At 39.7% G+C, this 12,500-nt stretch overlaps 1 protein-coding gene across 2 annotated transcripts in view; it reads left to right on the forward strand.

The window, feature by feature from the left end:
* Positions 1-464: 464 nt before the first annotated feature.
* The window catches only part of LOC132850488 (receptor tyrosine-protein kinase erbB-4-like), a 396,243-nt gene continuing 384,207 nt past the window's right edge, over positions 465-12,500 (forward strand). The window contains exon 1 of one of the 2 annotated variants that reach the window (XM_060877116.1): positions 465-986. In XM_060877116.1, the coding sequence (XP_060733099.1) occupies positions 908-986 (79 nt within the window). In that variant the 5' untranslated portion in view covers positions 465-907. The remainder of the gene's footprint in view (positions 987-12,500) is intronic. The other variant, XM_060877115.1, reaches the window with a different exon arrangement.

Here is a 12,500-nt window from a genome sequence, read left to right on the forward strand (position 1 = left end):
ATGTGCTGACCGAACAAAAGTCTTTTCCATGAAAGCTCCACCTTCTAACTTAAAGGACTTAAAAGATCTGCTGCTGATGTCTTGGTGCCAGATTCCACAGCACACCTTCAGAGGTCCTGTGGAGTCCATGGAGTCCTCAATGGGTTAAAGCTGTTTGGTGGCACAAGGGGGACTGATCCATCCATCCATGCATCCATCTATCTATCTATCTATTTTGAAAGTTTTAGTGCGCACTTGAATCTTGTATACAGTGAAACAGGTGCACTCGGACCGCACCGTCAACCAATGAGAACGCTAGAGGGCGGGGCTTTCACGTAATCACCCTCACTTTGGACCAATCCCGGGTGTAGTGGGTGGTTCTGCTCAAGCAGGTGGGCGTGTCTTGTCGGGTTTGTGGCGTCGCTACGTAGAGAAGTCTGACTACACATATACACACGCGCGCACTCATACACACGCGTGTCAGAGACAGAGACAGCGAGAAAGAGACACACAGAGAGAGAGAGACACAGAGAGAGAGAAAGACAGAGAGAGACAGAGAGACAGAGAGACAGAGAGAGAGAGAGAGAGACAGAGAGAGAGAGAGACAGAGAGTAATGGCATGAAGCATTAACAGCAGCAGGAGCACCATCCTGACCAAAGCGCTTCACCGTCTCTCTCTCTCACACACACACACACACACACACACACACACACACACACACACACTCTGAACTTTGGCATCTGCTCGAGCGACGTGCTGCTGATTTGCGCTGGGGGCAGAAAGAAATACCCTGCAGCGCCAGTTGAAGTGTTTTACGCGCGGACGCACCGCGGCTGTCGGACATGGGAGCGGATTTATGAGGAGCTTTTATCCGGAGCTTTGATGGGAGTTGCTGTGTGTTTTTTTGCTTCTGTGCCGAAGTGAGCCATGTTTCCTCCCTCTGCTCTCTGCTGCCTGGCTTTGCTGATCACCGCGGCGCCGCTGCGAGGGACCAACTCACAGCAAGGTGAGCGCATGGGTTGCCAAATCCGGAGCTGGGTTTTTACGCATTGTTTTTGTTTACGATTTAATTTCTATTCATGTCCTGGATTGGATTTGGGATTCCCTCACATGAATGTGGACTGGGGAATAAATCATCAGCACAGGATCTGTACTCGGGCTTCATAACGCAGTCCATCAATTCACACATTTATCAATGAATCAGTTTTTCTCTTATCACATCTGTAGACATCTATAGACATTATCCACCATTAACACATATCTCCCTCTTCACGTGATTATAAATCAAAATTAGAGAAAAAAATGAATGTGAATCATTTCACATGAAGCGCCATTAACGTTTATAACGCACGGTATATAGATACACAAAGAATGTCGGATATCAGTCGAACATCGTGAATCGAATTTGAATTCAATTTGAGTTCAATTTCTAATGAATTTAGAGTGAACTTGGGATTAATGCACGAACTACAATCTGGCAACCTCTCCATGCGCAGCTTCTCTCTCTCTCTCTCTCTCTCTCTCTCTCTCTTTTATTGTTTTATTGTTCAAAATAATGTGTATTTTTTATAATAACCATGCGTCTATTATTATTATTATTATTATTATTATTATTATTATTATTATTATTATTATTATTATTTATAACGGTAGTAATTCAAATTATATCATTACAACAATTTATTTTTTTGTATTTTTTCTCCTTTTTTTTCATTTTTCCTCCTGATTTACTCACAGGACACTTTATGACTATTAAGAGAAAAGAATCTCTTTAAAATAAAACCATTAAATCAAATTATATTCATAGTTTTATATATAAAATCAATACCATATGTGTCCTTATTTTTTTCCGGTACACAAGACATAAATACGCTCTATAAGGTAGGACTGTCTTCCTCCATATGGTCCTTTTGTCTCATAAATTAGTTTTAGGTACACTACATTCCCCATGTTCTCCATATTCGTGGTGGCGGATGTTTGTTCACTAAAGCTGCATTTTAGTCACTGTTCTTTCCCCTGAGTATGTCTAAAAGTTTATGTGTTTGTGTTTGTGTGTGTGTGTGTGTGTGTGTGTGTGTGTGTGTTTGCCTGTGTGAAGTTATCGGGTTCAGTTATGGCATCCAGTGCACTTCATTTAAGGGCTCTGTGTGTGTGTGTAGATGGGAAACCCATAGATAGCTCATGTGTAATTAAAGAAGACTAAATCATTTTATATAAAGCTGTAAATATCAGCTTGTGTGTGTGTGTGTGTGATTAGTTTTTGTCCTGTTCTCTGTGCATTGTCTCCTCATATCCGTGGCTCTCTGGAGAAGATCTGGTGCAGTTCAGTGAAGTGGGCAGTAAAGGGCAGTGTTACAGTCTGATCATCTTTAATAGCTTGGATTCTGACACCCTCTGGTTTGCTTTTTCTTTATTGGTCTGCGTCTGTGTTGTTGTGCGGTGAAGAAAAGATGCTGTTTATGCTTTATGATCTAAAGGATTAGATAAAAGTTTATGAGACTCGTTTTAAAATAATATATTTTCTTTTCCTTCAGCTTGCTAGAGTGTGTTTATTTTTTTCACTCTTGTCAGTAGTAATGTTATGAATGTTTCAGTGGCCTGGATCTCCACATGGTGGTAGTAAGAACCGGAGATGCTCTCAGGATTTCTCACACACACACACACACACACACACACACACACACACACACACACACACACACACACACACACACACACACACACACACCCCACACACACGATAGAATACAAGAGGTGGAGTGATTCTGTATAGATGTATAATATATGCTTCGTATATGTGAATCATGCATCTTATTTATTTAAAAAAAAACATTTTTTTATTTATTTATTTATTTATAAGCTGTTCCTCAGGTATATGTTTTTTCTTGGAGATTCTTTCAGTAATTAACTTTTTTTTAAATTTTAGTTTCTATTATCTGTCATGACATTTAGTCTTTGTTGAAAAAAATCTATTATAATATTAAATTTTAATATTAAAAAAACAAACAAACAATAAAATAAAAACAATGTTTTTTTTTCTTTTCAAGATTTTATTCCTGCTTCCTTTCCTTGGCAAGCTTTAATATTTGCAATATTTATTTATTTTGAATGAATGTAATGAGCGACACATTAACAGGAAACAAATGGTTTGCCGTTATTAATCTCAGTCCATGACAGTTTTATTAAAGACATTTTTCCTGAACTGCTTCCTGTTGAATGGAACAGTCTGTAAACTGGGTCAATCCTGGAGTGACAGGAAGTGGATTAGTTTGGATTGGTCACGTTTAGGGACAAGATGAAAGTGTCAGGAAATCTTAAAGGTAGATAAAAGTAGTACAGGCGTGTGTTCATAAAATATAGTGATAAAATATAAATCACACACTCGACACCCAGGAGAGAGAACGTTATTAGTGGGAATGTGTGTGTGTGTGTGTGTGTGTGTGAGAGAGAGAGAGAGAGAGAGAGAGAGAGAAAGACAGAGATTGGAAGATGATGATATGTACAATTGAATACATTTATTACTTACAATGCTTGCGTTTTCTCTCTCTCTCTCTCTCTCTCTCTCTCTCTCTCTCTCTCTCTCTCTCTCTCTCTCTCTCTCTCTCTCTCACTCCCACACACATACACACTTAAAGGTTCTCTGTAGCGCCTTCACAACCTTTTACAAAGCTGTGAGCACTTGAACACTACACTGTACATTTAACACTACACTGTAACTTGAACCCTGCACTTTAATTTGAACACTACACTGTAAACTGAACACTGCACTGTAAACTGAACACTTCACTGTCACTTGAACACTGCACTGTAAACTGAACACTGCACTGTAAACTGAACACTACACTGTCACTTGAACACCGCACTGTAAACTGAACACTGCACTGTCACTTGAACACTGCACTGTAAACTGAACACTGCACTGTAAACTGAACACTGCACTGTCACTTGAACACTGCACTGTAAACTGAACACCGCATTGTCACTTGAACACTACACTGTTAATTGAACACTGCACTGTAACTTGAACACTTCACTGAAACTGAACACTGCACTGTTAATTGAACACTGCACTGTCACGTGAACACTGCACTGTCACGTGAACACTGCACTGTCACGTAAACACTGCACTGTCACGTAAACACTTCACTGAAATTGAACACTGCACTGTCACGTGAACACTGCACTGTCACGTGAACACTGCACTGTCACGTGAACACTGCACAGTTACTTGAACACTGCACTGTAAACTGAACACTGCACTGTTACTTGAACACTACACTGTAAACTGAACAGTGCACTGTAACTTGAACAGTGCACTGTCACGTGAATACTGCACTGTCACGTGAATACTGCACTGTAACGAGAATACACTGTCACGTGAACACTGCACTGTAACATGAACATTGCACTGTAACATGAACACTGCACTGTCACTTGTCTTTCTAATGGAAAAGCAGGTGTTTACAGTAAAGTGGTGATTGGGTTCTCTGGGTTCCTCTCGGTAGCTCTCGGGCTTTAAGGTGGACTCAGTGAAGTGAAGAACCCTGAATGGTGCTTGATTGAAGTGTTTCTAATGAGAGTGTGAGTGATTTTGGAGAAAGGTGAAGCGTACAGAGGGAAATAAAGTGCACGCTTTTAAAGAGATGAGAAAGCAGAAATCTGAACTCATGATATAACAAGTGTTATTTTGATTATCTTGTGAACTAAATACTCAATGTGATGCTGCTCTGATAGACAGGACTGATATGGGGTCAGTATCAGTGCAAAAAAACACCAGTGGATCAGTGGATATATATATATATATATATATAATAAATATTAAGACCATATGTGAAATATATTGGTATTAATTGTTTTAGAATTTAGAAATTTAGAAATTTATACATTTTAAAAGACTTGTTTATATTTTTGTATTTGTTTTGATTTTTATTATATTTATGGCTTATTTATTTATGACTTATTTTTAGTATATTTATTATTTATTAATTTGTGATTTTTTTTATTACATTTCTTTCTTATTAATTTAACAAATATTTTAATTATATTTATTGTTTAATTATTTTTATATATTTATTTGAACAGAATTCTGTGTGAAAGCTATGCGTTTGTGAAAGTCCTGTTTAGCTGTGTACTACTTCCTGTATTTTCAGGTGAAAAAAATAAGAAAATTAAAGACTTAATAATAACAACAACAACAACAATAATAATAATAATAATAATAATAATAAGAAGAAGAAGAAGAAGAAGAAGAAGAAGAAGAATTTAATTAAATTAAATTCTTCTTCTTCTTCTTCTTCTTCTTCTTCTTCTTATTATTATTATTATTATTATTATCAGAAGATGATATTAAAATAGTAATAATAAAATAATTTTTGCTTTCCCAGTATATTAATCAAACTATAATATAATATAATATAATTATTATAATATAATAATAATAATAATAATAATTATAATAATAATGATGATGATGAAGAGGAGGATGGAGATGATGATGAACGAGCAGGTTCAGCTTTTTTTCCATCCACCATCACACTACTGAACTCTACACTACACTACACCGTTAGATCACTGTAAAAAATCCACTATATAACTTCTGTACAATTATACATACAATGTAAATAATAGATATTGTTTTTTAATACTCCTCATTCTCTACACATACTGTACACACCTTACATACATCTACATCTGTTTTATTTATCTATATACACCTTACTGTACATTCTGCCTAATATTTCACATTCATATTCATATATTTAGTGGACTTGTTTATTTTCTAATGCCATAACCTTATAACCTTCTACTGTACTTGTTGTTCCTTTACAACAGTGTAACAGTGTCTGCATCTATATATATATATATATATATATATATATATATATATATATATATATATATATATATATATATATATACGTATATATATAATATAATATTACATGCTTTACATATGTTTATATATTTATCTGCACTTTTAATTTGCACAATTGCTACTCTTTCACTTCTGGTAGATGCTAAACTGTATTTCGTTGCTGTGAACCTGTACTATGCAATGGCAATAAAGTTCTATCTATCTATCCATCTATCCATGTGTGTATGATGGCTCCAGGTCCTGATCCTTTGCCCTTGTAGTCTCGGCTAATTGCCTGTGTGAAAAGCCAAGCCGCTCGGGCTGTAATTTGGATTTGTGATGTCTATCGGCTTTGAGCGAGGAGAAGATGATATTATCTTTCCGGTGCGAGCGAAGAGAGCTGTGAATTTAAATCAGCTGCTTCCGTGACATTTAGAGTCTCTCTGCCGGAGAAAAACGAAGAACACAAATATCAGCGTGTTAATCGGCCTAAACCTGGATTAATCTTGCTGCTGAGGAAGGAGACTGAAAGAAAGTGAACGGTTCTTGTAATTAAACTAACTTCTGATCATTTCTCAGTTGTTTTCCTTCTCTCTATACACTGGATACTGAGTGTGTGTACTGTATGTTGTGTGTGTGTTTGTGTGTCAATGCATGCTAGGCTTCTGGTGCTGATGTTGATGATTCATTCTGACCTTGTGGATCATTTAACGATCTCTCTCTGTTTTTTTCTCTCTCTCTGTGTCTCCGAGTCTATTTTTCCATTTCAAGCGTACTTTTAGTAGACGAAGGCGCCAACGTTTTCTACACACGTACTCAGGAGCGGCCCTGACCTGTTTAACGTCCTACTTGCTTTTTGCACAAATTTTCACATATTTGTTCTGTTTTAGTGAAAGAAAAAGAAATGTCCTGTTTTGAAACAAATCAAATTCCGATATTGTTAATTATGATGGAAGAACAGTACAAAACAGCTACAAAGCTGAAAGAAGTCTCATGGAAATTAAAACAAATGCCCTAATTATTGCAGTGCAGATGATATCACCCCATTTCTGTCCTGAGCTCAGGCTTCAGTCTTGGTTTCTTCCCAAAAATCTTGCTGTTAGATGAACTGGCTAATCAATGGCATGAATAAAAGTGTAAAAGAGGGTGAGAAACATGGTGTGAAAGATGGTGAGAAAGTGTGAGAAAGGGTGAGAGAGTGAGTTAGAGGGTGAGAAAGTGTGAGTGAGGGTGAGAGAGTGAATTAGAGGGTGAGAAAGTGTGAGAGAGGGTGAGAATGAGTTAGAGGGTGAGAAAGTGTGAGAGAGGGTGAGAGAGTGAGTTAGAGGGTGAGAAAGTGTGAGAGAGGGTGAGAGAGTGAGTTAGAGGGTGAGAAAGTGTGAGAGAGGGTGAGAGAGTGAGTTAGAGGGTGAGTTAGAGGGTGAGAAAGTGTAAGAAAGAAGGTGAGAGAGTGAGAGAGAGGGTGAGAAAGTGTGCGAAAGAGGGTGATAGAGTGAGAGAGAGGGTGAGAGAATATGTGTGTGTGAGACAGAGAGTGTGATCGAGTACATGAATGAGGGTGTGAAAAAGGGTGTGTGTGTGTGTGTGTGTGTGTGTGTGTGTCGTGCTTGGTATTCCCAGGATAGACTCCAGATCCTGATAAATCTCTTATTGAAGATAAATAAACGAATGTAAACAGTGCTGTTAAAGAGTACAGTCAGAATCTCTATAGACGTCCAATAGGAGCTCTATGTTGAGACTTTTGGGGGTGTGGCCTAGCAGACGGAAAGAAAACAGCGCTTCCGGTTGTCCCAGGAGTCGGATCACGCACACGATAAGGTTTTGTGACATTTTGAAACGATGCTCAGATTTACACACAATCTAGATTTTGCTGATGCGATACACTGCATGAACCCGTTATGTGTACGTTCCCCAAGACGATGAACACTATTGCACTTTTTTCTGTTTCTCTGCTACACATTTACATTTTGCCTTCAGAATCAGATTAATTGGATTCATTACACTGCCAGGGTTCAAACCCCAGGCGAATCCCGAGCTTCATCTTCTCGACCTTCTTTATTACAGAGGATTGCATGTATCTCATGTGGCTAATGATATGCTTATTCTGGTTTTTATTTTATTCCCATATCATTAACCCTTTAAGACTTACACTGAGACTTGGATACGTGTGTAGAGGTCGTGTATAGCTACAGCGATAGCAAAGCGATAGAAAAGCCAAATGTGTGAAGAAAGAAGAATCCAAAGCATACAAGCATCATCTGTGCAGCATGGTAGTGATAGTGTCAAGGCTGTGGATCGCATGGCTCCTTCTGGAACATTCACACTAATCTTTATTGAGGATGCAATCGATGATGTCAGCATTGACTTTGACCACATAGGCTTGATGCTGTTATTGCAAGCGAGGGATAATCTTATTCACTTTAAGACTTTAAGGGATGTGGTAGCTCAGTGGTGGTTAAGGTGTTGGGCTACTGATCGGAAGGTCATGGGTTTGAACCCCAGGTCCACCAAGCTGCCACTGCTGGGCCCCTGAGCAAGGCCCTTAACCCTCAGTTGCTCAGTTGTAAGTCACTCTGGACACTCTGGATGATTTTGGCATTTAGCAGTAACCCTTATCCAGAGTTATTATGTTGGATTTGTAGAAGCCAACATTCTGTTTTTCTATTTAAGCTTAGACAAAAATTTATCAAGAGTAACTCCTCCTTGGGCTTTCGAGCCACATGCACCAAATTCGGATATGTTGTAGACGCTGGTCTGAGGTTTGTTGCTATTAATTTTCTAAGCGATCCGAGTACCGGTACTTCCGGTACCGGGTCTCAAGTTGGCCTTTTTTCCCATAGACTCCCATTATAAACTTTGGAGGTTTATAACTCGGCAAGCTTTCGAATTATCTACACCAAACTCGGCCAGCTCCTTTAGGGTGATACTCTGAATTGGTGTAAAATTGGTGTAACGACTGGCCTTCTGGTTGTCCCACAGCCACGCCCCCAATATATGCAAAATGAAAAAACTGTTTTACAACATGGACATGTGACATATCAAAACACTCAGAACAATGAGAGGAACTTCCTCACGTGTATTCTGGTCACATCACACGATGTCACATGAAAAAAAATAATTAGCACAACATGGACATGTGACATATCAAAACACTCAGCCCAATGTGGGGAACTTCCTCAAGAGTATTTGGATGACGTCACATGCTCGTCTCCACTTACTTCCAAATGTTTTGGCACCCTAGCTTTCTGTCTACTTGCTTCCAAAAGTAACACTGACCCCTAAGTCCACTCGCCTCCAAAAAGCACCAGCCTTTGCGAATACTTGCATCGTCAAAGCCAACATCAAAGTTTGTTGCGACGAACTTTATAAATCTAGTTTCTATTTTTTTTCCTATTTATACAACTGAGCAGTTGAGAGCCATGCTCATGGGCCCATCAGTGGCAGCGTGGAGGTTCTGTGATTTGAACTTTCCAACCTTCCAATCATTCAGACCAACAGTTTATCCACTTAGCGTTCACATACATATGAAGGAAGTAAGACCATGTTCTGTTTCAGTTCTAACTGAAACAGTTAAGTTCTAACACTTCGAAATGGAAACGTGAGAGCTCTGATTTCTGGTCTCTCATCTTTTTTATCTATAAAATAAACAGAACACTAAGCAAGAGGACAAGCTTCCTGATTGTAGATGACAGATCAGTACGTTACACAGTTCAGTACTTCAGTACATTTGAGTCATTGACGGTGTGAAATTCCATCGTTCTGGTCGAACAGGGTTAACTTGTCTCCGTTTAAATCATCTGATCTGTAACACGGTTCACTCAGCAGCGCACATGGCGTCCCGGGTTCGAGCAGAGAACACTGTATATTTATTCCTGAGCTTATCTCGAGTTCACAGTCCGTCCACATGTTTACACGGCACAGCTCAACCAAGCACGAGGCCATCTCCGCTTCCTCTTTTTCTCTTTTATTCCATCAAAGCTGGACAAGATGGCCTACACGGCAATAAGCTGATGTCTCTCACAGAACTGGCTTATTGGTTTCTCCCCCCACAGCGGAGCAGAAAAGGCGGGGTGACCTCCGTGCCCGGGCGCCTCAATGGGAAGAAAAGCTCTCTTTGATTCTGCTGGAACGGAGCCACTTTCTGCCCTGAGCTCCGAAAAGCTCACTCCAGCTGGAGCTCTCCGTTCTCTCATTTTCTTTCTTTCGCTCTCTTGCTCTCATGCAGTCCATCTCTGGGACATCTCACAGGCTTTCGTCATCTCTCTCTCTCTCTTTCTTGATCTCACGCAGTCCATCTCTGGAACATCTCACAGGTTCTGGTGCTCTCTCTCTCTCTCTCTGTCTCTCTGTCCCTCTCTCTTTCTGTCTATCTGTCTCTCTCTGTCTATCTGTCTCTCTCTCTCTCTCTCTGTCTCTCTGTCTCTCTCTCTCTCTCTCTCTGTCTATCTGTCTCTCTCTCTCTCTCTGTCTATCTCTCTCTCTCTCTCTCTCTCTCTCTCTCTCTCATACCAGGCAGGTGAGACAGATAAGGGGCAGAGGGCGCTGAAGTAATAATCTCTCGCTTTATCTTCTAGCTCTGTTTTCAGCTCATGGAGATCACACTGTTTTGGTCCGTGTGATGGAACTCCAGCTGCATGTTAAATCGGTCTTTCCTCGTGATCCTCGTGCATCAGCCGGTTGATAAAAAGGGGTTCATCACGTGCACAATCTTCGACACACCCATTTACTTCTTTCTGAATCCAAACTGCAGACCGATGTAACACTAAACATTAATTAGGACCTCTGTAGGGTAGAGATTACAGGGAGGACTTTACTTCTGATTTACCCACACTGTATATGAGGGGCTTAAACTTTAATACATGTCAATTTAATATAGCTGCGAAAATATATTATTACTAATTTATCAATTATAGCAGTGTATATGAGCTCTCTCTTTCTTTCTTTCTTTCTTTCTTTCTTTCTTTCTTTCTTTTGACATTTCTGCTCGTTATGTGAACTCTTTTCTTTCTTTCTTTCTTTCTTTCTTTCTTTCTTTCTTTCTTTCTTTCTTTCTTTCGTCATTTATGCTCGTTATATGAACTCTCTCTTCTTTCTTTCTTTCTTTCTTTCTTTTTCTTTCTTTCTTTCTTTCTTTCTTTCTTTCTTTCTTTCTTTCTTTCTTTCTTTCTTTCTTTTGTCATTTTTCTCCTTATATGAACTCTCTCTTCTTTCTTTCTTTCTTTCTTTCTTTCTTTCTTTCTTTCTTTCTTTTGTCATTTCTTCTCCTTATATGAACTCTCTCTTCTTTCTTTCTTTCTTTCTTTCTTTCTTTCTTTCTTTCTTTCTTGATTTTGTCATTTCTTCTCCTTATATGAACTCTCTCTTCGTGCTTTTTGTACATTTATTCTCCTCCGAATGAAAAAGAGAAACAAGTATCTCGTGTTTATCGCCCTCCTTCTTAACCCCAACTTCCTTCTTCTCTTTGTCTTTCTGCTTGGGTTCTGTGGCTGTTTTACAGCAGACTCTGAGCATCGCTGTGTTACAGTTATAGCCTGCGTTAAGTGTGAAACGTCTTAATGGGGAAATGGGGAAGCTTTTCCCTGCCCACTGCTGTGTGTGTGGGTGTGTGAGAGCCAGATATTTCTCTTTTCTCATATGCTGTTACTGTATGTGCACCTGCTGTGTGTGTGTGTGTGTGTGTGTGTGTGTGTGTGTGTGTCATCTGTTGCTCGCTCACATTCCACACTTGTGCTATATTCATATGCAGCATGTGAGCACGGGCCAGTATCCGTAAACAGCTTATCCGTTTATACCGCTGCTGATCTGATCTGAGTTCATCTCAGTGCTTGGCTGAAGGAATCGATAAAAAAAGAACCTTTGCATCGGTGCGGCACTTTAGAGGGACGTCACTGTCACTGAAAAGGACGGCATGTTCAGATCGGACAGGGAAAAAAAACCCATTTGAGTAAAGTAGCATTTGTTACTCTCTCACTCACTCATTTTCTACCGCTTATCCGAACTACCTCGGGTCACGGGGAGCCTGTGCCTATCTCAGGCGTCGTCGTGCATCAAGGCAGGATACACCCTGGACAGAGTGCCAACCCATCACAGGGCACACACACACACTCTCATTCACTCACTATGGACAATTTTCCAGAGATGCCAATCAACCTACCATGCATGTCTTTGGACTGGGGGAGGAAACCGGAGTACCCGGAGGAAACCCCCGAGGCACGGGGAGAACATGCAAACTCCACACACACAAGGCGGAGGCGGGAATCGAACCCCGACCCTGGAGGTGTGAGGCGAACGTGCTAACCACTAAGCCACCGTGCCCCCCAGCATTTGTTACTTCACACTTAAATATTTCACCTGTTCCAAATTAGTCAAAACAAGCTTTCAAGAGTTTAATGACCGCGTCGATCGCTAAACTGTCCGGGGTTTATTAGCAAGCTTGCTATAACAAATAGCCACTTGTAAAACTAGCAAGCATTGGAATGCTAGTATCTGAAATCTTTGGTAGCAAGTGACTTGTTTAGCAAAATAGCATTGCAGTTATTTAATGCAATCAAAATGATTTATTAAAGCTGATTAATGATTAGCACGAAATCTGAGCCACTAGTGTTAGGAGTTAGTTTGTCCCTGATTCCGCCTTTGTAGTTAGAGATTTTCATACAAAATCCCGTC

This window comes from Tachysurus vachellii, chromosome 8 (assembly GCF_030014155.1).
Source record: "Tachysurus vachellii isolate PV-2020 chromosome 8, HZAU_Pvac_v1, whole genome shotgun sequence".
Taxonomy (NCBI): domain Eukaryota; kingdom Metazoa; phylum Chordata; class Actinopteri; order Siluriformes; family Bagridae; genus Tachysurus; species Tachysurus vachellii.